This window comes from Zalophus californianus, chromosome 1 (genome assembly GCF_009762305.2).
Source record: "Zalophus californianus isolate mZalCal1 chromosome 1, mZalCal1.pri.v2, whole genome shotgun sequence".
Lineage (NCBI taxonomy): Eukaryota > Metazoa > Chordata > Mammalia > Carnivora > Otariidae > Zalophus > Zalophus californianus.
The window spans coordinates 62689008-62715836 of record NC_045595.1 but is presented as its reverse complement, the minus strand read 5'-3'; the positions used below and the strand labels follow the sequence as shown (position 1 = coordinate 62715836).

The 26829-nt window shown below is 38.6% G+C and overlaps 1 protein-coding gene across 3 annotated transcripts in view; it reads right to left on the bottom strand.

Annotated features, from left to right (window-relative positions):
• Positions 1-26829, bottom strand: part of LOC113916615 (programmed cell death 6 interacting protein) — an 83833-nt gene that overhangs the window by 14764 nt on the left and 42240 nt on the right. For all 3 annotated transcript variants that reach the window (XM_027583200.1, XM_027583201.1, XM_027583202.1), the window contains 5 exons: positions 19583-19694; positions 17748-17917; positions 7451-7699; positions 6956-7090; positions 5448-5542 (listed from right to left, as the gene is read on the bottom strand). In XM_027583200.1, the coding sequence (XP_027439001.1) occupies positions 5448-5542; positions 6956-7090; positions 7451-7699; positions 17748-17917; positions 19583-19694 (761 nt within the window). The remainder of the gene's footprint in view (positions 1-5447; positions 5543-6955; positions 7091-7450; positions 7700-17747; positions 17918-19582; positions 19695-26829) is intronic.

Sequence of the window (26829 nt, the reverse complement as noted above, 5' to 3'; positions counted from 1 at the left end):
GAAAAACAGTACATACAACTAGAAAGTAAATTATCAGGGGCAACAAAATGATTTCAACTGGGGGTTGGCAAAATTTTTTGTGTAAAGAGCCAGATAGCAAGTATTTTAGGCTTTATAGGATATAGGGTCTCTGTCGCAACACTCAAGACTCCTGTTGTCAGTGCAAAGCCAGCCATAGATAATACGTACAACATGAAGAACATGGCTGTGTTCCGGTAAAACTTGACTTGACAAAATTAAGCAGCAGGCTCAACTTAACCTGGGCACTTAGTTTGCCAACCTCCAATTTAAACTTAGAAACCTTTTTTGGGGGTGCCCGGGTGGCTCAGTTGGTTGGGCGGCTGCCTTCAGCTTGGGTCATGATTCCAGGGTCCTGGGATCGAGTCCCACATTGGGCTCTCTGCTTGGCAGGGAGACTGCTTCCCCCTCTTCCTCTGCCTACCGCTCCCCCTGCTTGTGCTCTCTCGCTTGCTCTGTATCAAATAAATAAAATTTAAAAGAAAAAAGAAAGAAACCTTTTTTGGCTCTCACTTGGTCCTGAGCTACAGAATTTAAGGGTCCTGCACAGTTGTCCCAATGGCAGCTGCTTGCTTAGATGAAGGAAAGGGAAGAGGGGAAAAGGTCCTGCTCCAAGCCCCTCCCCACTTGCCTCTGAGCCAGATCCATCTTTATCTGTTTTACAAACCCGGCTTCTCTGTAAGACTAAGCTTGAACACAGGGTTCTGCAGCTCAAAAAACGAAAAGAAAAAAAAAAAAAAAAAAAAAAAACGTGGGCAGTAGGGAATGAATCTGAAAAGCCAGCTGTACAGCCTGAAAAATAAAAATCAGACTACTGGGATATGGCTATAAAAACATATTAAGTCCCATTAATTATTTAATTTCACATAACTTTCTGAAAAGGTAATGTGTTCACTTGCTTCAAACACTAAAAAGTGAGTGAAAGATCCCTATCTGCAAGTTTCCTCTCCACCACTCACACCCCCAGATACACACTATTCTTATGACCCTGTCCAGAATCTCCTGACACATAAATCAATTCAAATCTACATTTTATTTTCTTCCTTTTTACACAAAAAGCATACTTTACACTGTTCTGTACCTTTTTTCTTTACCATAACTATCTTCAAAATCTCTCCATATCAATAAATAGAAAACATCCTTTAATAGCTGCTTTAAAAAAAAAAAAAAAAAGCTGTACAGATATAGCTTTATTTATTTCACCAGCCCTGGATATTTGTTTCTTTTACTGCTACAAGCAACTCAGAAATGAATTAGGTCATAAATATGTCATTTCTAGCACATGCTAACACATACTCCGAATAAAATCTCAAAACCAGACTAGCTGGATTAAAAGATGTGTGGATTTGTAATCCAGACCTCTGGAGCAAAACTGCCCCACAGAAGGATTGCACCAACACGCATTCATAGCCACAGAATGAGACCTGTTCCCCTACATGTCCAACAAAGCATCTTTTCAAACTTCCAGATTTTTGCCAACCTGAGAAATGTTATGTCAGAGTAGTTTTAATTTGTATTTACATTTTATTGAATGAGGGCAGGTTTCTAATTTTTTTTTTTTTTTTTTAGGTAAGCTCTAGGCCAACTGGGCCTTGAAGTCACAACCCCAAGATCAAAAGTTGTGTGCTCTACCTACTGACCCAACCAGGTGTCTCCCAGACAGGTATTTTTTCATAAATGCTTAAGAACCACTTACATTTCTTCATCTGCAAAATTTCTGTTCACAGCCTTTGCCAACTTTTCCATCGAGTTTTTTCTCTTCCTCAGTAATATTTAGTTCCTCATAAACCAGTAAATTTGCTTTTCACCTTTGTGAGTAGGTTTCAAATATTTTCCCCCAGCTTATTACATAAAGACTCAGCTTATGTTATGATGAACTTTTCCTTTTAGAAAAATGGCTTCTAGATTTTAAGTGAGAGTAAGAAAGACTCTTCCCATTTCAGCTTTCTAAAGGAATTCTCTCATATTCTATTTTAAACATTACATTTTACCCTACACATTTCAAGTCTGACCCACTTGGAATTTATTCTGGTATAAAAACTTTGTTTTCTAAATGACGAGGCAGTTGTCTCTAACATCTTCTGATTGGCTCAGGATCTTTTTTACACTAAATTCATAATGTATTAGAGTCTATTTCTATTTGGTCTTTGGTCTGTCTAATCATGTACTAGTACCACTATGTTTTAATTAGACACAATATTACATATTTTAGTATCTGATAGAATTAGTTTCCCTTACTGTTCTTTTTATTTTGTTTTCCTGGCTAATGATTTGACAGTTGTTCTAGCTGAGCTTTAGAATCAACCTGTCTAGTTTTAAAATCTATTTATTTATTTGAAATTGAATTATGTTGAATGCGTAAGAAATGACATCTTTATGAAGTTGAGTCATCCTACCCAAAAACATGACAATATTTCAAATTCGAGTCCTCCTCTGTGCCCTTGAACAGAGTTTCAAAGTTTTCTACATACAGGTCTCATAGACAGCAAATTTATTTCTATGTATTTTATGGTTTTAGTTGCTATTGCAAGTGAGGTCTTTTCGTCCATTATATCTCCTATATTTATTTATATGAAAGCTACCAATTTCTATAAATTATCTTTACAATCCATTGTCTTCAGTAATAATTCTATTATTTGCAGAGTTTTGGGGTTGATTCTCTTGGATTTTCAAGTTGTACAATCATAAAGTCTTATAAATAGTGAAAATTTTAACTTCTTTTCAATTTTTATATTTCTAATTTTATTCTTTTGTCTAATCATGCTGGCTGATACTGCCAATATGGTATTAGATAATAGTGTTGATAGTGGGTATTTTGTCCTTGCTTTTAGAAAGAATGTTTATGTTGTTTCTCCATTAACCATGATGTTAAAGTTTTGTGCAGATATAAACAGATCGGTACACACACACACACAGTGTTATGGAAGTGTCCACCTACTCCTATTTTACTGAATACTAAAAGACTTATTTTCTTTTTTTTATTTAAATTCAATTAGCTAACAACATATTAGTTTTTGATATAATGTTCAATAATTCATTAGTGTGTAACACCCAGTGCTCATCACATCATATCACATCACATGCCTCCTAAATGTCCATCACCCAGTTACCCCATCCTCCCACTCACCTCCCTAACCGCAGTTTGCTTCCCAGAGTCCAGTTTCTCATGGTTCGTCTCCCTCTCTGATTTCTTCCCAGTTTTCCCTCCCTTCCCCTGTGACCCTCTGTGCTATTTATGTTCCACATATGACTGAAACCATGTGATAATTGTCTTTATCTGACTGACTTATTTCAATTAGCATAATACCCTCCAGTTTCATCCATGTCGATGTAAATGGTAGCTTTTCTGATGGCTAATATTCCACTGTATATATGAACCACAATGGAAGACTTATTTTCTCAATTGCTTTTTCCTCACCTATGAAAAGAATCTTCTTCCCTTTACCAATCATTGCGTTACTGGAATAACCACCCCGTCCCCATTCCCCTTGTTCACAGTTCTTTTTCTAACACACTAGTATCATTGGTAAGTATTTTATTCAGGACTTTTGCAACCATATTCATAAATGAAACTAGTCTGAAGACTGGTTTGCATTAATCTTTGTCAGATTTTCTTATCAGTAAAACTAACTTGGAGGATTTTTTTTTTTAACTTCTAAAACCATTTTAAAAGTACTTTATTTGCTTTTTAAAGGTTTAAAAGAAGAATTGTAAAAACAACATTGCTCTTTCTTGGGAGGTGGAGGGAGGCAGCTCTTTGATAATTTCTCCAACAACTTCTATGAAAAACAGTTTAAATGTGAACAGGGGGGTGAATAATGGTTAGGCTGGCTGAAGGGTTCAAGAAAGATTCATGAATATAATAGTCTCTGAGTTCTTTATGTTCATTACTAATGAATATATGTTTCTGTATATACCTAAAGGACAGTTTGGATATAAAATCCTTGGCTCATATTTGCTTTCCCTGAGTTCCGGTAGCAATCACTCTACTCTCCTCTAGCATGCAGTGCTATGAGCTAAACTTTTTCACCTTTTTATAAATGGACTGGATCTTTTTGCCCAGTTGCCTAAAGGATTCTGCCATTATCTTTTAAAGCTAATAATTTATATGCCTTGGTGTTGACCGTTCTTGTTCATTTTTCCTGACCGTAAGATATACCTTTTCAACAAGCTTTCACTTATTTTAGGAAAATCTTCTTGAGTAATATTGTTAAATATTTGTTCTGTTCATGGTTTTGGTTTCTCTTCTTTCAGGGGAATTCAATTTTGCATATTTGATCTTCTTTGCCCATCTTCTCTCTAATCCTTTTTAATTCTTTTTTTACTTTGGTTTCATTTTCTTTGATTTCCTCTTTTCTACTCTGTACTCTTGTGTCTTCTTCACTGTCTATTCTCCTTTTTACTCCTTCCCATTTCATATGGTTTCTTTTTTTTTTTTTTAATAATATTGTTTAGTAAACTGGTGGACATCAGTTTTTTTTTTTAAAGATTTTATTTGTTTATTTGACACAAAGAGAGAGAGAACAAGTAGGCAGAGAGGCAGGCAGAGGCAGAGGGAGAAGCAGGCTCCCCGCCGAGCAGGGAGCCCGATGCGGGACTCGATCCCAGGACCCTGGGACCACGACCCGAGCCGAAGGCAGCCGCTTAACCAGCTGAGCCACCCAGGCGCCCTTTTTCATATGGTTTCTGTGATGGTTTTGCTCTCTTCTACTTGTTTCCTGGAATCCTAAAACCTCACATTTTATCATGTCCTGTTTTCTCACCATCTTCCGTGAGTTCTGGCATTTCTGTGTATGGTGTTCCTCAGGGTAATTGCTTCCTAACCCTTTTCTCCTTTTTTTTTCTTAATTCATAATGAAATGTTCATTCAGAATTTTCATCTGTTCTGTGACAATATTATTCTGGTGAATATTCTCCATCTAATAGGTTTTATTAAATTTTCTTCATTTTTTTCACCATTTTTAATAAATACTGTATCTTTGTACCAATGCTGTGTCAACTCTACCGGTCACTCAGCATAGAATGAGTCCAGTGCTACTGGTCCAGCTTTCTCAGCAGGCTCCTTCAGAAGGGCAATAGCTGATGTTTTCTAAGCTATTCACCCCGTCTTCCCCTTATTCTGTACCTCTAGTTTTACATGGAAGGAACCTATTTGTCATTTCAAGGTAAACTACTTATGTTTATTGGCATTTCTGAGATCTGCCACCCTGAACTGTTGTTAGCATTTCAGTGACATCACTGTGCTTCTGACACCTGGAGTTTCTGCTCCTTTTCATCTTTTATTCTCAGATCATGCAGCTTGCTTGTTGCTTTGTAATGTCCAAGAGAAAGCAAGGAAAGTGCTACCTCATACTGCCAAGTTCACCCCAAAGTCTCCACATACAACTTTTCAAAAGAAAAATACAATTCGATACACAAAATAAACTTACTTTAAGAGTTCATCTCTTTCTGTCTTCCGTGCAAACACTATATCACTGCATTTGTTCTGGAATCTGACCAAGATTTCAGTCAGCTCATTGTAAAACTGTAAGCAAAGAAGAAATACTATTATAAACAGGAATGATTTTTTAATCTGAAGAGGAACAAAATCTAAAGCTCACTTGTCAATCATCGTTAAAGCTAAAGAACTAAAATCCTCTGCCCGAGACAGTCACACCACTGAGGTTCAACAACTTAATTATACTAAATATGACCTAACTAGAAAAAATAACAAAATCATTTTTATAGAACATTTGCCATCAAAAATTAAATGGAACAAGTTATAAGTTTCATGATCATGCGTATGCTCCCAATTCCTAGAGAAAAGTCAGTCACTTAATAAACATATGAAACCTATTTAAATGGAAGGATTAGATTTGCACATTCACTTCAGAAATATAGGCATCACTTCAGAAACCCTTAGAAGTGTCTCCAAAGGCTCTTTGAAGAATTTTCTCAGCTTATCTATTTCAATAGAGCATTTTAAATCAAATTAAAATGGTGTCTTACTCTTCTATTTCCAAGGCTTTGTAGTATTTCTACCCCCTCTTCAGAGGGTTTACATTATATCCACTGTATTTGTATCAAGATAACTTTATTCAATGATCATTATGGAGTTAAAACACCACAAGGTAACATGTACCTGAAAAACTTAAAAATCACTTGCTCCCTCAAAAGGAAAGTCATTGGTAAAAACAAATATAATCATTTCCCTAAGCTATTTAAAGGAAAAGCAAAAAAATACTTAATATATTTAGTAAGCACCCTGAGACTCAGGCAGATCACAAATCTATCATTATCCATCAGCACCATCAACACAGAAAATAAAAGCCATACCCTCTCCTCCCTTTCCTACCACAGATCAGCTTCGACTAATCCTGTTCCGTCATAATTCACTCAAATTAGTCAACTTTCGGGGCACCTGGATGGTTCAGTCAGTTAAGCATCCAACTCTTGATTTCGGCTCAGGTCATGATCTCAGGGTCGTGAGACTGAGCGGCCCCCATTTTGGGCTCCATGCTCAGCACGGAGTCTGCTTGTCCCTCTCCCTCCCCTTCAATCCCTCCCCACTGCTCACTTTGAGCAAGCTCTCTTTCCCTCTCTCTCAAATAAATAAATAAAATCTTTAAAAAAAAATTTTTTTTAAATTAATCAACTTACTTTCTTTCCTTTCTCCCCAAAAAGTGTCACTAGCTTGTGACATCTCTGTGCTAATTTCTTTTACCTGAAATTCCTACACCCTCTTTCTGCCTGCTGAAATACACAATTAATTCTTCAACATTCCCATGAAGTATCGCCACCTTTAAGCTTTCTCTCACTTACAACAAGCCTCTCCGTAAAAAGTCACTAAAGCTAGGAAGTTCAAGAATAATTTGGTACAATTGGAAACACAATTAACTTCTCAAACTATAGTTTCACATCTGTACTGGTGAACTATTATTTCTTTTGTACATCATACCTTTGTGCCCTCCTTCAAATTAGCTACAAGTTCAACAAAGTTGTCATATGCAGTAGCTAAATTCTTCAAAACTTCTTCTCTTAAATTAGCTTCATTATTAGATTGCTTCATTTTTGAAAATTCCTGGTGTGAGACCTTGTTAAAAGAAAAATTTATGTATTTACATTTATTTATCAAATTAATATAGCTTGTAACATTTTTACTGCTACTTTGCCAACTACATATGAAAATCATATATGATTACTTGCCGTAATTCCTAGAAATTTACCTAATATTTCTTTTGTGATAACACAGTACTTTAAATCTTTCCTTAAAGTAAAAATACCACAAATTCAGTGGGTAATCAAAACATAACCAATAATGATTACAGATTTGTATTAATATGTAGCACTTGCAAAAAACACAATCCTACTAAAAAGATACAGATTTAGTCCAGGTTTATCCTTTCTGTGATTTTCTGTAAACATAAATCTTACTAAAGCACATAAACTTTACCTGAATATTTCTAAGAAGTTCTTCCTGTTTCTTTAGAGAATCTTGGACTTTAGTCGTAAGACCTCCATAGATTCGATCCAGTTCAGTGACAGAAAGAGCTTCTTCATTTATAACACCATCTTGAGCCAAAGCAGTCAAAAATTTGCTTGTCATGTCAAAATTCACTGATTTCAAGTCATTCTCAAGCCCTTCTCTTTCCTTCTTTACTTCATCAAGATTTGACAATAAGGATTTTAAGACATTTACAACCTAAACAATTAAAACAAAACAAAACCCCTTCGTTTAATGCAAAAAAAAACCCAGAAGCCAATTTCTAGAAGGGAATTATATACAAAGGTCCACTCAGAGTTGGGTGATTTCTCAGACAGCGAAGCATCAATTGTACATCAGGTTTACTTAGAGATACTGTACCTTTAGTGGACTCAGCTTATAACAGGAGGCAGCAATAACGGTAACAGTTAAGTGAGCACAATGATTTACTGAACATTTACTATGTGCCAGGGACTGTCCTAAACACTTCACAAATATAATTTAATATTAGTAATCCTTCCAAAATCCCACTGGGTATATATTTATTACTTCTATTCCACAGTTGCAGAAACTGAGTCTCAGAAAAATTAAGTAACATAAAATCTGAGACCTTAGTCTGTCTAACTCCAAAATCAATCTCTTAACCACTCTATGCTATATACCATGTCCCTGTCATGGCTCCAAGGTAGAGGAAGGTATGTTTTTGCCAAAGAGATACCCTATTTTGCTGACATAGAGAGACTGAGGGATAGACAGAGAGATACAGACAGACATGTAGATAGAACAGAGACACAGATATATATATGGAGAGAGCATCTTAGATAGAGAAAGAGAGCCAGACATACAAATAAAAAGCTATAAACCATGTGTTTATTTTATATACTGGGGGAAAGAGAGAAGAGAGGGATCCTGTACATCTGTTCATATCATTAAGAGTTTTCCGTCGGGGGGCCCCTGGGTGGTTCGGGTGGTTCAGGCAGTTAAGCGTCTGCCTTCAGCTCAGGTCATGATCCCAGGGTCCTGGGATCGAGCCCCCCATCTGGCTCCCTGCTCAGCAGGAGTCTGCTTCTCCCTCTCCCTTTGCCCCTCCCCCTGCTTGTGCTCTAATAAATAAATAAAATCGCAGACTGAAGGCGGGCCCGGCCCGGGGAGGCTAGGGGCGCCGGACTGCGAGGGGCAGCGGGCGAATCAAAGGCGGCCCGGCCGAGCCGCAGCCCCCAGTCCCGGGGGCCGGGTTATCTCCGGCCCGTTTCCCGCCTTGCCGAGAGCTGGGAAAGCGAAATCCGCAGGCCACGGCGGCAGCGCCGAAGCGCCGCGTTCCGGCAGGAGCCGGTGTGGATCCTGGCCGCCCCTCGGGGCGTGCTCGAGTGGGAGAAAGGTCAGCCTGGCAGGCTGCGCACGCTGAGGCGGGCCAGTGTGCGCCGTCTCACACGCACACGCGCCAGGACGCTGACAAAGAGTTTACCTATGAGCCAAGCACTGCAGCGAATATAACGGCAATTTCCCGGGAGAACTTGCCACTGGCAAGGAAAGCAAACTAGAAGACAAACTACTGAGATGAAATGGAATAAGGACCATTTTGGACACATACAGAAGGACTTTGGAAACAAAGAAGAGTGATTTCAAGCACCTAGAAGATTCCAAGAGAGGAGAAATGAGAGCTGTCGGTGGGATTGGAAATATTTTCAGTCACATTGCCTCCTGAGAAGCCCCTTCATCGATAGTCCCAGTGCTTACCAAATTTGACATTAAAAATTTTGCCATGCTGTAGACCACTGATCGTTCTTCTATTTACTTATTATTTTCCTTTAAAGTCAAGTCACTTAAAAAAAAAAGTTTGTTCATCCTAATCAATAATATTTGTGAAATGGGGCTCGTAGTATAAATATCACAGTTTGGAAACAAGTGACCTCCAAGCAACATGTGGGGCCTTAGCAGCCTTTGGTTTCACGATGAACCAGCTGATCTTCATAAATCTACTGGGAGGCTTCACCCTAGTATTGTCAGATGACTATGACCTTGAAACATCTAAACACCCACCCGCTGGGTTCTGATGCCAGTTCAGAAAAGAGGTTCTTGCCAATACGCACAAATCTACTGATGGTCCCACCCACACATCGTCTCTGTGCTCCTGGCACTATAGCAGTTTAACATGGTCTTTAGTGGGAAGGAAAAGCCCCCTTCTTGGCGCCATGTTCAGTTAGGAATGTCTCCATAGTAGACCGACTTGTGCCCTGAATAAATACAAAGTTGTTGCCTCCATTGTATAGAAGAAACTGAGCCTCAGAGAATTAGGTCTGTTGCCCGAGAATTAGGTCTCTTGCCCGAGGTCAACTGGTAAGTAAATGGTGACGCTAGTTATATAAATTAATTAATTAATTAATTAAATAAAATCTTAAAAAAAAAAAAGGGGGATGACTGGGTGGCTCAGTCGGTTAAGCGCCTGCTTTCGGCTCAGGTCATGATCCCAGGGTCCTTAGATTGAGCCCTGCATCTGGCTCCCTGCTCAGCAGGGAGCCTGTTTCTCCCTCTACTTGCCACTCCCCTGCTTGTGCATGCTCTCTCTCCCCCTCTTTCTCTCTGACAAATAAATAAAATCCTTAAAAAAAAAAAAAAAGTTTTGCATCGGATTCAGCCCAGGTATTTTCTAACACCCACATGATTCACAAATGACCCTACAGAGTAACAGTGTCACAGAGTCCAAGTGCCCTCTGATGCCACTTACAAGCTGCCCCCTTTCACTCACATCTCTTTGCACTCTTGCTAGGACCACCCAGGAGAGCACCAGCCCCAGTCCCCCTATTGTGCTTGCCCCCATAATGCTCAGAGAAAGTAAGCTGGGGGAAAGACAAAGGAAGAAGGGGACGCCCATAAACCCCATCACATCCCTGTCTTTCATCTTACCATGGCATTTCCAAATCCAATGGATCTCCCCACCTACTGCCTGTTTCTAAGCATTTCTGTCCTACCTTTCATGCCAAAGCCCTAGTTAACTCCTTGACAAGTGTCCAGAATTACCTTCCTTTGGGAAGACTAAAGACCCAAGGAAAAGTCTAAAATTTCTTCTAAATGTTGGCCTCTGTTTACCACCCATATCTGTTAAGTGTCCTATCTTAAATTCAGTGTCTTTTAACGTTCACAGTAGTGGAAAGAAATGTGACTCCTAGAGGTCCAAGAAGCCTCAAGCCCCAAACACTTTCAACGGAAGGAAAGAGAGAAAAAAAAAATCACACCTAGATGGAGACGGCAAGTCTGTTTCAGGGATTTAGTGGAATCTGATGTTCAACAATGTGCATAAAAATCTTATTTCCAAATGACTTCCAGGACATATTGTTAAATCAAAATAAAAGGCGCAGAAGCATAGGTACAGCATATTGTATTCTGAGTAAGAGAGAAGGGGAAATCAGAAACAAACATACACACATAATGTATTATGTGTGTATGTGGGCATATGTATTTTTTTATAAAAACAAAAGCACTAAGGACAAACCAGAAACTAATAAATAAGGTTGCTTATAGAAAGTGGATAGGAACAATGTGGAAAGAACAAAGATGAGATTTCTCTGCATGCACCTTTTGAATCATGAATATTTTTTACATGTTCAAAACACAAAATTAAATCAAAACTTGAATAAAGAAATACAAGTACCTAGTTATCCATCAAAGTAAAACGTAATTACGTACAAAAAAATATTTCATCCCTAACTATATTCCCTTAATGGACATATTAAGACTTAGTTACTGTGTAACCAAGGATACTTTACTACCTGGAAAACTCAATTTCATTATCTGCAAAACAAGAGTAATAGTACCTATCCCAGAACCGTTGTGAAGCCTGAAATAATTCATACCAAGTGCTCAATATAACTTCTAACACAGGTAAGCACTCAATCAGTAATAGTCATTATTATTAACTGGTAGTCATGTTTTATGGTTTAACTCTATACTTTGGGTATACTATACACTGAAGAGGCTTAGGCATCTAAGCATTAAGACAAAAAGAGGAACGATGAGGAGCAGACTGCTAAACTGTAATTATTTCTTTTGTTTGTTCTGAATAACTATTTCTGTAATTATATCACACACTTTGTAGGGTGGCTGCAACAGGATATAATTTTAAAAGGTTGTGGTAATATTATCTTTTGTCATATTTAAACTGATAATGGAACCTCAACCATGACTGTGACTCTATGTGAAGGTTGTTTAGCTATAAGAAAAATGCCACCTTTTATCTTTCTCTCAGTTGTGGCCCAAAAAAGGCTAGAAAGAAAAACATAAAACAGACAAGTAAAAGAAAACTGGGGGAGAAACAGGAATATGCAGAACTGGTTTTACTTTTTTTTTTTAATTTTATTAATTTATTTGACAGAGAGAGACACAGCGAGAGAGGGAACACAAGCAGGGAGAGTAGGAGAGGTAGAAGCAGGCTTCCCGCTGAGCAGGGAGCCCAATGCGGGGCTTGATCCCAGGACCCTGGGATCATGACCTGAGCCGAAGGCAGACACTTAACCTACTGAGCCACCCAGGCGCTCCCAGAACTGGTCTTAAAAAAAAAAAAAAAAAAAAAAAAAGCTAGTCTACTAAACAAAGCTGAAAGTCAGGGACACTATAACACTATTATCAAAAACAGATTGGATGCTTCTTCCAGAGTACAGCAACTACGATCCTCTCATCAAATGATGGGTCAAAATTATGGTGACAGTACCCCAAATTAGATAATAAGTAATATGAGAAGACAGACATGGTTCACAAGAATAAAACCTCCTCTTTGGTGAAGAACTAACCACACACAGGGCAGCAGAGTAACGTGGGAAGTGAACCCCAGCAGAATTTGTAGAACCACAAGTTCTAATACCAGCTCCGCTATGTAGAAAAGCTAACTTCCTAACTTTTATGACAGTCGATTTTCTAATCAGTGATTAAAAAAAAAGGACCAGGGTGCCTGGGTGGCTCAGTTGGTTAGGCGACTGCCTTCGGCTCAGGTCATGATCCTGGAGTCCCAGGATCGAGTCCCGCGTCGGGCTCCCTGCTCAGCGGGGAGTCTGCCTCTCTCTCTGACCCTCTTCCCTCTCATGCTCTCTCTCTACCATTCTCTCTCTCTCTCAATAAATAAATAAAAATCTTTAAAATAAAATTAAAAAAAAAAAGGACCAAATATGTATTTAATAAGTCCTATTCTACTCCAAATGCTAGGATTCTAAGTCTCTGGAAAAATAATGCCATTTGAAACAACCAATTTATAAATGAACTTTTAGACCACCACACAAAGAGTCCTTGTACGACAAGCATCCTTTTATTTTTTTTCAAACTGTCATATATACTAGTTTAACCGTATTTTAGATTGCATGATACTGGCCTTATTTTAACAGAGTAACTACAGCAGAAAATGAATTAAACTGCTTCCTCAAATGAATGACCAAAATAGAAAGAAAAGTAAGCCAATGCCTACAGTTTCTTATCCACTCAAGTTTGAGGCTTAATGTGTTATCAAGTTAAAGTATAGAAATAATTAGAATCCCTCTGCACCCCCATGTTCACTGCAGCATTATTTACAACAGCCAAGATACGGAAACCTAAATGTCCATCAATGGATAAATGAATAAAGATGTGGTACACACACACGCACGCACACACACACAGAGGAATATTCAGCTATAAAAAAAGAATGAAGTTTTGCCATTTGTGACATGAATGAGCCTTGAGGGCATTATGCTAAATGAAATAAGTCAGACAGAGAAAGACAAATACTGTTATGATCTCATTTATATGTGGAATCTAAAAGAAAACCAAGCTCACAGATACAGAGAACAGACTGATGGCTGCCTGAGGTAGGGGATGGAGGTGGGCGAAATAGATGAAGGTAGTCCAAAGGTACAAACTTCGATTAATTAAATACATTAAGTCATGACGATATAATGTACAGCATGGTAATTATACTTAATAGTACTATACTGTGGGGTGCCTGGGCAGCTTAGGTTAAGTGTCTGCCTCCAGCTCAGGTCATGATCCCAGGGTCCTGGGATCAAGCCCCATGTCAAGCTCCCTGCCCAACAGGGAGTCTGCTTCTCCCTCTCCCTCTGCCCCTCCCCCTGCCCCCGCTTGTGCTCCCTCTCTCTCTCTCTCAAATAAATAAAATCCTCTAAAAAATAATAATAATACAATGCATATTTGAAAGTCGCTAAGAGAGTAAAATCTTAAAAGTTCTCATCACAAGAAAACAAATTCTGTAACTATGTGTGATAACTGATATTTAGATTTATTGTGATCATTTCACAATATATACAAATACTGAATCATTATGTTGCACACCTGAAACTAATAAAATGTTGTATGTCAATTATATCTCAATTAAAAAATTTTAAAAATAATAATTAGAATCCTGTGTTTATTTCTACGTTTTAAAAACAGCTCCAATTAGCTTTCAACTGCAATTAACTGCATCCCTTTATTAAGTTAGGCTGCCAGTAGTTATCATTCCATCAACACTTTTTGAATCCTTACATGCTGGGTACTGCTCTAGCTCCAAAATACAACTATTAACAGAAGCAGAGTCCTTCATGTGGGGGACAGGGGAAGGGAGGGAAGAATTAAACACACACAAAAAACAGAGCAATACAGTAGCCAATGACAAAGAAAGGGAAAGGGTGACATCTGGGGCTTTAATGAAAAAAGAAGCAGTAGCCTTGGAAGAAAGACCCCAACAGAAGGAAAGCAAATGTTAAAGTCCTAAGGCAGGAACAAGCTTCCCATGTTCAAAGGGAAAAGAGAAAAAAAGGGGGGGGGGTGGCTAGTACGGCAGAAACACAGTAAAAAAAGACAGAAGGGAGGGAGATGAGGTAAAACAGAAAGGCAGGAATGAGATCATCTCAGTTGTCTGTACTTCACCTTTAAGACCAAGAGCTACAAACTTTTCCTGTAAAGAACCAAACAGAAGGGGAAAGAAAAAACAACAGACAGAAAATATTTTTGGCTTTGTAAGCCAGTCTCTGTTGCAACAATTCAACTCTGCCTTTCTAGTGTGAAAGCAGCCATAGACGAAATGTAAAGGAGTGTAACTATGCTCCAACAAAAGTTTATTTATGGATACTAAAATCTGAATTTCATATAACGTTCACATGTCATAAAACATTATTACTTTGACTTTTTTCAACCATTTAAAAATGTAAAAGGCATTCTTGGCTCATAGGCCATACAAAAAACAGGAGGCAGGCTGGATTTAGCCCACAGGCCATCATTTGGCAACCCCATTTAGATGATAAAGCTCTCTGTAGAATCTAACAGCACCAAACACAATTAGGCACAGAACAAATACTCTCAATGAGATTTTCAGTTTTACTTTTCAGTCCCTGCCATTTTAGTTTCAGAAAAGGCAGACATGAGAGTATCTCAACAACAGAACAGCGGGAACCTGACCACACTTACCCTACACTAAAGCTATCCTAGAGTTTTCCACCTCTCTCTGTTAGGGACCATGCTGCCATAGTTCCTGGCATACAGCAGGCCTTCAACAAATGTTTGGTGAACAAATGAATGAAGAGATGCCAGTCAACCTTGACTCCTGTCTAGACACTTCCTATTATGAAAAAGAGTAAAAGCTGCATCTGCAGATCACCCACTAGTCTAGAAGATGACTTTGTGTGAACCAGAAAAAAGCAAGGCCTAGAAAGGCACACAGTTTTGGACAGTACTATGTTATGCACTATCTCTGAAGAGATGGAGACTTTTTTCCAAAGGGACCCCCCCCCGCCTTCATCACCCCAGACAGATGCAATACTATGAGTATAAATGGATATCACTTTTGTACAGAAAAAAAAAAAAAAAAGATGCCCCTTCCTCTGGGCAGACTCGGCCCTACACTAGGGCCAAGGCTTGTCTGGCCAAGTGTAGACTAGATTCCATACCCCTGCTGATCAGAGGTGTACATTCACAAGCAATGGTCCTAAGTATTTAAAAAAGGATCTTTAAATACAAATTATCCATACTTGCAACATTTTTCAAAGTATCTCAATATGTAAAAACAGATTCCCAAAGAGACCAAGGATAAATAGTAGGCCCCTTCACAATTTAAAAAAAAAAGAGCCCTACCATTAAGATCGGACTTCTTAATAAAACATGTACTTTGTATTCACTTTAATAATCAGAATTCAAATGACTATGCTTTTATCATAAAAAAAACTGGATAAAATGTGTCATCAACAACTATGACAATTACCTGAAACAGCTTTAATAAACATATGATATTAATTAGTCTTTTGGTAAAGGCACATGATGAATGAATATATAGAGCACTGAAAACTTTTTGGTTGCTTCTCTCGAGAAAATCTAGCTTCAGTAAAATCACTTGATATTGACTATAAATGTTTTCTCCCCCTATGTAATACCATTATAAATTAACAAAAGCAGCTGGGACTACAACTGTATGAAGTAACAAAGTAGTGCATACTAATTCTGATTTTGCTCAGCAGAAACCATTTTTGCTTCTCTACTGAAAGCAGAAGAATCAAAGGACAAAAGCCATATAAGTTCTGAGTCACGTACAAGACGCCAAAAAGAAAAAGGAGAGGGGGGTGACTGGCTAGCTTAATCAGTAGAGCATGCGACTCTTGTCTAGGGGTTGTAAGTTCAAGCCCCATGTTGGGTATAGAGACTACTTTTTTTTTTTGAGACTACATTTTTATTTTATTTATTTATTTATTTAAGATTCTATTTATTTATTTCACAGAGACAGACAGGGAGAGAGGGAACACAAGCAGGGGGAGGTGAGAGAGGGAGAAGGAGGCTTCCCGCCGAGCAGGGAGCCAAATGGGGCTCGATCCCAGGACCCTGGGATCATGACCTGAGCCGAAGGCAGACGCTCAACGACTAAGCCACCCAGGCGCCCCGAGACTACTTTTCTAAAAATGAGAGAGAGAAGAGGATACTAAGCAGGGATTTTCTTTATCCTAAGATAAAAAAGGGGCCAAAAAGTTGCTGTTCTGTGGGTCTGCAGTCTCTGTTCCTCACAAATTAATCTAACCACCTTCCTTCTCCCTTCCCCCCATTTCTTTAAAGCATCTAACTGATATTCTTCGTTCCATCAGGTTCCCCCTACCTTTAGAGATTTGGGTTCTGTGCCCATTCAACTATGCAGTCTTCACTGCGGGGGCTCTTTTCCACTGAACCTCTGGTAGCTCACTTAATCCTACTCAGATATTATATGTGTTCACTTTGCCCGTCTACTCTGTTCTCATCTTGTGCCAATCTCTTAAGAAGCCTCTTAGGAAAGAAGCTCCAAAATACTGAAATTGAAGTGCTTCGTCATCTAAATCCTCACAGCCTACTTTCTATAGTCACAACACTTGTCTACCCTGTATTACAGTTCTCCCTGTATAGGTCTAATCTTCCACATTGGACCATAAATTAAAGGTAAAGGCTGTGTATGGTTCATTTGTTGATTTTTCAAAGTACCTAGCATAATGCCTTACAGAATAGGTACCCAAAGTCTTGGCTGAATAAATATATGAAATGTTTCTATAGAAAGACAAGACACAACACTGATAACTTCTGAGACCTACTACCCCAAGAAATTCACCTTTTTCAAGAAGTTTTCAGCAGACATAGCTTGCCCTTTGGCTTATTTCCCTGTGTACTTCATTCAGGATCTCTTATTCATAATCTACTACAGTGGTCAGCCACTAAAGCGTATTTGCACCTTTGGACTTCCTGACTCACATGCCCCACTTATTGATTTTCCCCTTCCTATCACAAATAGAAATGCTATAATGACGTTACCCACTTATTAACATGCACAGCTGGTTGATTTTCCCTTTAAAGATAGCTCCAGTGGAATACAGTAGATGGTGGTAGAGAATGATGTAACAAACAACAAAGAATTTATGGTCAGAAGAGCATCTGGTCAAATCCAGTCCTTCCACTTCAGGGAAGTTTCTAAGCTTCCAAGCCTCTCCCTTTTATAAAGCCTGAATTAAATACTGAACTTATAAAGTATCTAGAATATAGTACCAAGCTCAGGAAACATTCAATAAATAGAAATTATTATTACAAGATAGTAATATTTTAACTAATGTAATTACCTATTACACAGTGTATATACCATGCTACTTCAAATGTAACAACCTCAATTTACGTCTGCATTGTTGAAAAAATGGCAGTAAGAAATTGGCAATTAACAAAAAAAAAAAGAAATTGGCAATTAACTGTGTTCATAATGGCTTGAACATACTTTTCATAAGCAGATGACCACCCACATCAAAATGTATCTGCTTACCTCACTGCCCTGCATGGTCTTCGCTGGGTTAGCAGAAGGGATGGCAGCATTCAGCTCAGGCTCCGGCTTACACAGAAGTGCAATGGTGTCACGGTGAGACTGGTAACGCTCTTTCACTTGCCCATCTGCTTGCACAGCTTTATCCAAAACTGCTCTGAAGTTGGTTCCCTCTGTGGGGGAAAAAAAATGCTACCAGAGTACAGCAATGACTTTAACAGCTGGTTATACTTTTAGTTCTGCTCTCCAACTTTACTTTTTACCCCTCTTCTATGGGCCCTGATTCATTATGTAACAGAAATTGAGCTCCTGTCACTCTTGGCATTTTTGTTTCTGGAAAAGCACAGGTATACCTTAAAATACATTTGTGGTTACTATCCACCAAATAAAAGCTAATTGACATTAGTCTAATAATTTCCTACAATTCATTAATATAGAAAGAAATCATTCACTCCAAAAATTATTACAACTTACTCAAAAAGTATTCCCTTCTCAAAGGATCACTGCTTCAACTTGACTTAAAAGAACAGATACATTTTTAGAAAAAATGTCAATAGTATTAATTATATAATAACAAATAAATAATAAAGTCTCTAGCTACCATAAAGACACTTATTTTAGCAAACACAAATCTTAATAATTAAAGTCTTAAAAAATAATAATTTGACTTCAATTTAACTGGAAAACTCACCTTTTACCATCCCCTACTAAGTGAAATGAAATTACAAAACCATATTTATATATATAATATGATCTCATTTAGGGGTGCCTGAGTGGCTCAGTCAGCTGAGTGTCCAACTCTTGGTTTCGGCTCAGGTTACGATCTCAAGGTCATGAGATCGAGCCCTATATCACACACCACGTTCAGTGGGGAATCTTCTTGAGATTTGAGATTCTCTCTACCCTTCCCCAACTTGCACATTCTTTCTCTCTCTCTCTCAAAAAAATAAATAAAATCTTTAAAAAAACTGATCTCATTTATTTATGCATACAGCTTAATAGCAGTTCCTGGAACCCGTAATACCTAGTGGTTATAGAAATGCTCTAAAAAAAAAAAAAAAAAAAGACTTGGGACTAGGAAAAGAGAGTTACAGAATCATTTTCATTTTTACTTTATTATTATTTTTTAAGATTTTATTTATTTATTTGACAGAGAGACAGCGAGACAGGGAACACAAGCAGGGGGAGTGGGAAAGAGAGAAGCAGGCTTCCCACCGAGCATGGAGCCCAACGACCCTGAGGTCATGACCTGAGTCGAAGGCAGTCGCTTAACCAACTGAGCCACCCAGGCGGCGCCCCTTTACTTTATTATTTTTAAGAATTTTGGGGGCATGTGGGTGGCTCAGCCAGTTGGATGTCCGACTCTTGATATCAGATCGGGTCATGATCTCAGGGTCATGAGATCGAGCCCCAGGTCAGGCTCTGTGCTCATCAGGAGTCTGCCTGAGATTCTCTCCTTCTCCCTCTGCATACACACCCCTACCATGAGTTTAATCTTTTTAAAAAAACAATTTTTTAGAGTTTTTAAGACTCTGAAATTCTTATAATGAACATGAATTACACCTCTGTTATTTTTTATCTTACACTGAACTGAGGAAAAACACCTATGCTTTCACAATACCAGTTTCAGTAAAAACAGGTTTACAACTGTCCCTAATTTAATCAAGCAAAAATGTGGATCCAAATTGGGAATTTATATGGGCACCTGGATGACTCAGTGGAGCATGCAACTTACGATCTCAGGATTGTGAATTCAGTATAAAAATTACTTAAAAATAAAATCTTAAAAAAAAAATTGGTAATTTATTCAAGTGAAAGCCATTTATACACATTTTTACCTGCTCTTAAAGGCTTATAGAGTTCATTAGATGGTGTCCTTTGCCAGCGTTCCTTGAATTTTGCTCTTAAATCATTGTCAGTTGCTTCTTCTTCATCCAACAATCTTAATGACTTTTAAAAAGGAAGCAAAGTAACAATGAAATATCATTTCTGGTATAAAAAAATTAAAACATTTTTTAAGTGATCAGACTCAATACAGGTGAGAATTAAAGGATGGGAATACCCCTACTTTACTGGCTGGAATATAAAATGCTACAACAATTTTTCTTGCACAAATCCAAGTTATAACATATTTAACAAAGTCTTATAAAATTTAAGGCTAGGTTAGCCATTACCTTACTCAGTAAATTAAAAACAAAGAAAAACTAAGAGATTATGTATATCCATACACCAAGACTACTTTAAATATTCTTAAGATTAAAATAAATAGAAAGTCTTTAGACCTTAGATGCCATAAACAAAACAAAGAGAAAGACATTAATTTATCCACATGAAAATCAAAGATTTAACTTCTATCCCAGTATAGTGGAGAACTTCCCTAATTTGGGGAAAGAAACAGGCATCAAAATCCAGAAGGCACAGAGAACACCCCCCTCAAAATCAATAAAAACAGGTCAACACCCAACATCTAACAGTAAAACTTAACGAGTCTCAGAGACAAAGAGAAAACCCTGAAAGCAGCTCGGGAGAAGAGGTCTGTAACCTACAATGGTAGAAACATTAGATTGCCAACAGACCTATCCACAGAGACCTGGCAGGCCAGAAAGGACTGGCAAGATATATTCAGAGCACTAAATGAGAAAAATATGCAGCCAAGAATACTATATCCAGCTAGGCTGTCATTGAAAATAGAAGGAGAGATAAAAAGCTTCCAGGACAAACAAAAACTAAAGGAATTTGCAAACACGAAACCAGCCCTACAAGAAATATTGAAAGGGTTCCTCTAAGCAAAGAGGAAGCCTAAAAGTAACATAGACCAGAAAGGAACACAGACAGTGTACGGTAACAGTCACCTTACAGGCAATACAATGGCACTAAATTCGTATCTTTCCATAGTTACCCCGAATGTAATGGGCTCAATGCCCCAATCAAAGGACACAGGCTATCAGATTGGATTAAAAAAAAAAAAAAAAGACCCATCGATATGCTGTCTGCAAGAGACTCATTTTAGACCCAGAGATACCCCCAGATTGAAAGTGAGGGGGGTGGAAAACCATTTACCATGCTAATGGACACCAAAAGAAAGCTGGGGTGGCAATCCTTATGTCAGACAAATTAGATTTTAAACCAAAGACTATAATATAAGAAAAGAGGAAGGACACTATATCCTACTTAAAGGGTCTATCCAACAAGAAGATCTAACAATTGTAAATATCTATGCCCCTAACATGGGAGCAGCCAGTCATATAAGCCAATTAATAACAAAATCAAAGAAACACATCAACGACAATACAATAATAGTAGGGGACTTTAACACCCCCCTCATGGAAACGGACAGATCATCTAAGCAAAAGATCAACAAGGAAATAAAGGCTTTAAATGACACGCTGGACCAGATGGGACTTGACAGATATATTCAGAACATTCCATCCCAAAGCAACAGAATACACATTCTTCTCTAGTGCCCATGGAACATTCTCCAGAATAGATCACATCTCACATCTTAGGTCACAAATCAGGTCTCAACCAGTACCAAAAGATTGGGATCATTCCCTGCAAATTTTCAGACCACAATGCTTTGAAACTAGAACTCAATCACAAGAGGAAAGTCGGAAAGAACTACGTGGAGGCTGAAGAGCATCCTACTAAAGAATGAATGGGTCAACCAGGAAATTAAAGAAGAATTAAAAAAAATTCATGGAAACCAATGAAAATGAAAACACAAGTGTTCAAAATCTTTGGGATGTGGCAAAGGCGGTCCTAAGAGGAAAGTATATAGCAATACAAGCCTTTCTCAAGAAACAAGAAAGGTCTCCAATACCCAACCTAACCCTACACCTAAAGGAGATGGAGAAAGAACAGCAAATAAGGCCTAAGCCCAGCAGGAGAAGAGAAATAATAAAGAGCAGAGCACAAATCAATGAAATAGATTCAAAAGAACAGTAGAACAGATCAACGAAGCTAGAAGCTGGTTCTTTGAAAGAATTAGTAAGATTGATAAACCCCTGGCCAGACTTACCAAAGAGAAAAGAGAAACGACCCAAATAAATAAAATCACGAATGAAAGAGGAGAGATCACAACCAGCACCAAAGAAATATAAACAACTATAAGAACATATCATGAGCAACTATATGCCAACAAATTAAGACAATCTGGAAGAAATGGATGCATTCCTAGAGACCTATAAACTACCAAAACTGAACCAGGAAGAAAGAGAAAACGTGAACAGACCCATAACCAGTAAGGAAATGGAAGCAGTCATCCAAAATCTCCCAACAAACAAGAGCCCAGGGCCAGATGGCTTCCCAAGGGAATTCTACCAAACATTTAAAGAAGAATTAATACCCATGCTTCTGAAACTGTTCCAAAAAATAGAAATGGAAGGAAAACTTCCAAACTCATTTTACGAGGCCAGCATTACCTTGATCCCAAAACCAAAGACCCCATCAAAAAGGAGAACTACAGAACAATATCCCTGATGAACATGGGTGCAAAAATTCTCACCAAAATACTAGCCAGTAGGATTCAACAGTACGTTGAAAGTATTATTCATCACAACCAAGTGCGCGATTATTCCTGGGCTGCAAGGTTGGTTCAACATCCGCAAATCAATCAGTGTGATAGAATACATTAATAAAAGAAAGAACAAGATCCGTATGATCCTCTCAATAGATGCAGAAAAAGCATTTGACAAAGTACAGCATCCTTTCTTGATTAAAACTCTTCAGAGTGTAGGGATAGAGGGTACATACCTCAATATCATAAAAACCATCTATGAAAAACCCACAGCGAATATCATTCTGAATCGGGAAAAACTGAGAGCTTTTCCCCTAAGGTCAGGAACATGGCAGGGATGTCCACTATCACCACTGCTATTCCACATAGTACTAGAAGTCCTAGCCACAGCAATCAGACCACAAAAAGAAATAAAAGGCATCCGAATCGGCAAAGAAGAAGTCAAACTCTCACTCTTTGCAGATGATATGATACTGTATGTGGAAAACCCAAAAGACTCCACCCCAAAACTGCTAGAGCTCATACAGGCATTCAGTAAAGTGGCAGGATATAAAATCAATCCACAGAAATCAGTGGCATTTCTGTACACCAACAACAAAACAGAAGAAAGAGAAATTAAGGAGTCGATCCCATTTACAATTGCACCCAAAACCGTAAGATACCTGGGAATAAATCTAACCAAAGAGGCAAAGAATCTGTATTCAGAACACTATAGAATACTCATGAAAGAAATTGAGGAAGACACAAAGAAATGGAAGAACGTTCCGTGCTCATGGATTGGAAGAACAAATATTGTGAACATGTCTATGCTACCAGAGCAGTCTGCACATTTAATGCAATCCCTGTCAAAATACCATCAACTTTTTTCAAAGAGCTGGAACAAATAATCCTAAAATTTGTATGGAACCAGAAAAGACCCCGAATAGCCAGAGGAATGTTGAAATAGAAAAGCAAAGCTGGTGGCATCACAATTCCGGACTTCAAGCTCTATTACAAAGCTGTCATCATCAAGACAGTATAGTACTGGCAAAACAACAGACACATAGATCAGTGGTACAGAACAGAGAACCCAGAAATGGACCCTCAACTCTATGGTCAACTAATCTTCGACAAGGCAAGAAAGAATGTCCAATGGAGAAAAGACAGTCTCTTCAACAAATGGTAGTGGGAGAATCGGACAGCCACATGCAGAAGAATGAAACTGGACCATTTCCTTACACCACACACAAAAACAGACTCGAAATGGATGAAAGACCTAAATGTGAGACAGGAATCCATCAGAATCCTAGAGGAGAACACAGGCAGCAATGTTTTCCACCTCAGCCGCAGCAACTTTTTCCTAGACACATCGCCAAAGGCAAGGGAAGCAAGGGTAAAAGTGAACTATTGGAAATTCATCAAGATAAAAACCTTTTGCACAGCAAAGGACACAGTCAACAAACCCAAAAGACAACTGACAGAATGGGAGAAGATATTTGCAAACGGCGTGTCAGATAAAGGGCTAGTATCCAAAATCTATAAAGAACTTAACACCCAAAGAACAACTAATCCAGTGTAGAAATGAGCAGAAGACACGAACAGACATTTCTGCAAAGACATCCAAATGGCCAACAGACACATCCAAATGGCCAACAATTATGTGCTCCACATAACTCGGCATCAGGGAAATCCAAATCAAAACCTCAATGAGATACCACCTCACACCAGTCAGAATGGCTAAAATTAATAAGTCAGGAAACGACAGATGTTGGTGACGATGCAGAGAAAGGGGAACCCTTCTACACTGTTGGTGGGAATGCAAGCTGGTGCAACCACTCTGAAAAACAGTACGGAGGTTCCTCAAAAAGTCAAAAATAGAGCTACCCTCTGACCCAGCAATTGCACTACTGGGTATTTACCGCAAAGATACAAATTTAGTGATCCGAAGGAGTACATGCACCCCAATATTTATAGCATCAATGTCCACAATAACCAAACCAATGAAAGAGCCAAGAAGTCCATCAACAGATGAATGGATAAAGATGTGGTATATATATATATACAAGGGAATATTATGCAGCCATAAAAAATTTAAAAAATCTTGCCATTTGTAACAACACGGATGGAACTAGAGCGTATTATGCTAAGCAAAATAAGTCAGTCAGAGAAAAACAATTATCATATGATCTCATTGATATGAGGCATTTCAGAAACAAGACAGAGGATTATAGGGGAAGGGAGGAAAAAAATGAAACAAGATGAAACCAGAGGGAAACAAACCGTAAGACACTTTTTTTTTTTTTAAGATTTATTTATTATTTTTGAGAGAGTGAGAATGAGAGAGAGAGAGAGAGTACATGAGAGGGGGGAGGGTTAGAGGGAGAAGCAGGCTCCTTGCCGAGCAGGGAGCCCGATGCGGGACTCGATCCCGGGACTCCAGGATCATGACCTGAGCCGAAGGCAGTCACCCAACCAACTGAGTCACCCAGGCGCCCCAACCATAAGACACTCTTAATCTCAGGAAACAAACTGAGGGTTGCTGGAGTGGTGGGGAATGGGAGGGATGGAGGGGCTGGGTGATGGACACTGGGGAGAGTATGTGTTATGGTGAGGACTGTGAATTGTGTAAGACTGATGAATTACAGACCTGTACCTCTGAAACAAGTAATACATTATATGTTTAAAAAAAAAAAAGTAGGAAGGGAAAAATGAAGGGGGGGAATCAGAGGGGGAGACGAACCATGAGAGACTATGGATTCTGAGAAACAAACTGTAGGTTTTAAAGGGGAGGCGTGGTGGGGGGATGGGTTAGCCTGGTGATGGGTATTAAGGAGGGCACATATTGTATGGAGCACTGGGTGTTATATGCAAACAATGAATCATGGAACACTACATTAAAAACTAATGATGTATGGTGACTAACATAATAAAATAAAATTTTTTTAAAGAAAGCTACAAAACACTGATGAAAGGAATTAAAGAAGACCTAACTAAATGGAAAGACATTCTGTCCATATTCATGGATTGGAAGATTTAATATTGTAAAGATTGGCAATACTCCCTAGGTTGGTCTAAACTTTCAGTCCAATCGCTATCAAACTATTAACTTTAGTATTTTCTATATATAAAGGTTACATCAAAAGCACAATGAGATACCACTTCATACCCACAAGGATGGCTATAATTAAAAAACAGAACAATTAGGGGCGCCTGGGTGGCTCAGTCGGTTAAGTGTCTGTCTGCAGCTCAGGTCATGATCCCAGGGTCCTGGGATCGTGCCCCACATCAGGCTCCCTCCTCAGTGGAGCCTGTTTCTCCCTCTCCCTCTGCCTGCTGCTCCCCCTGCTTGTGCGCTCTCTTTCTCCGACAAATAAATAAAATTAAAAAAAAAAAGAACAATTTAAGGGTCAGAAAGGATATAAAGAAACTTTACACACTGCTGCTAAGAATGTAAAATGGTGCCACTGCTCTGGAAAACAGTTTGGTAGTTCCTCAAAAAGTTGAACATGAAATTCCTGTATGACTCAAAAACTCCACTCATCTCTATATACGCAAGAGAATTTAAAACAGGTGCTTAATAAAAAAAAAAAAAAACTTGTTCACAAATAGCATTATTAATAACCAGAAAAAGCAAAACATCCCAATATCTATTACTGATGAATAGATAAACAAAATGTGATACCTCCACACAATGAAGTGTTAGTCAGCTGTAAGAAAAAATGAAGTGCTGGTGCTACAACATGGAGGAACCTGGAAACATTATTCTAAGTGACAGAGGTGAGAGTGCACATACTGTTTATGATTCCATTTATATGAAATGTCCAAAATAAGCAAATCCACAGAGACAGAATCAGAGTAGTGGCTGAGCAGGGTCAAGGGTGAATGAAGAGTGACTGCTAATGAGAATGGAGTTTCCTTGCGGGTGATGGAAAGACTCTGAAATTAGACAGTGTTGGTGACTGTACAACACCGCAAACATACTAAGAGCCACTGTCGTGTATACTGTAAAGAGGTTAAAATGATGAATTTTATGTTACACAAATTTTACCTCAAAAACAGACAGGCAGTTGTGAAATAAATATAGGGGATTGTTTAAAAGAATTAGGTATGTTGAAAACAAGAGGTATCAATAAAATAAATAAAAAAACCACTCTACAGGGTGGCTGAAAAGCACAAAAAGCACACTAACTAACCAATTACTGAGCTGGAAGGCCGGCCTGAGGCAGTCTCCCAGAATGAGAGCACAAAGAGAAAACGTAGAAGAAATGTTGAATGATATGAAAATTGATCATCATTAAAGAACCACCAACCATCTGACAGAAATTCATTAGGAGAGGGCAGAGAAAAAGAAGTAACTAAAGAAACAGAATCCATGGGCAGGGATCAAAGGTTAAAGGGCCCGACAGGTCCCTAGCAAAGATATATTTATTACTTAAAAAATAAATTAATGGAGGGCGCCTGGGTGGCTCAGTTGGTTAAGCGACTGCCTTCGGCTCAGGTCATGATCCTGGAGTCCCGGGATCGAGTCCCACATCGGGCTCCCTGCTCGGCGGGGAGTCTGCTTCTCCCTCTGACCCCCCTTCCCCCTCA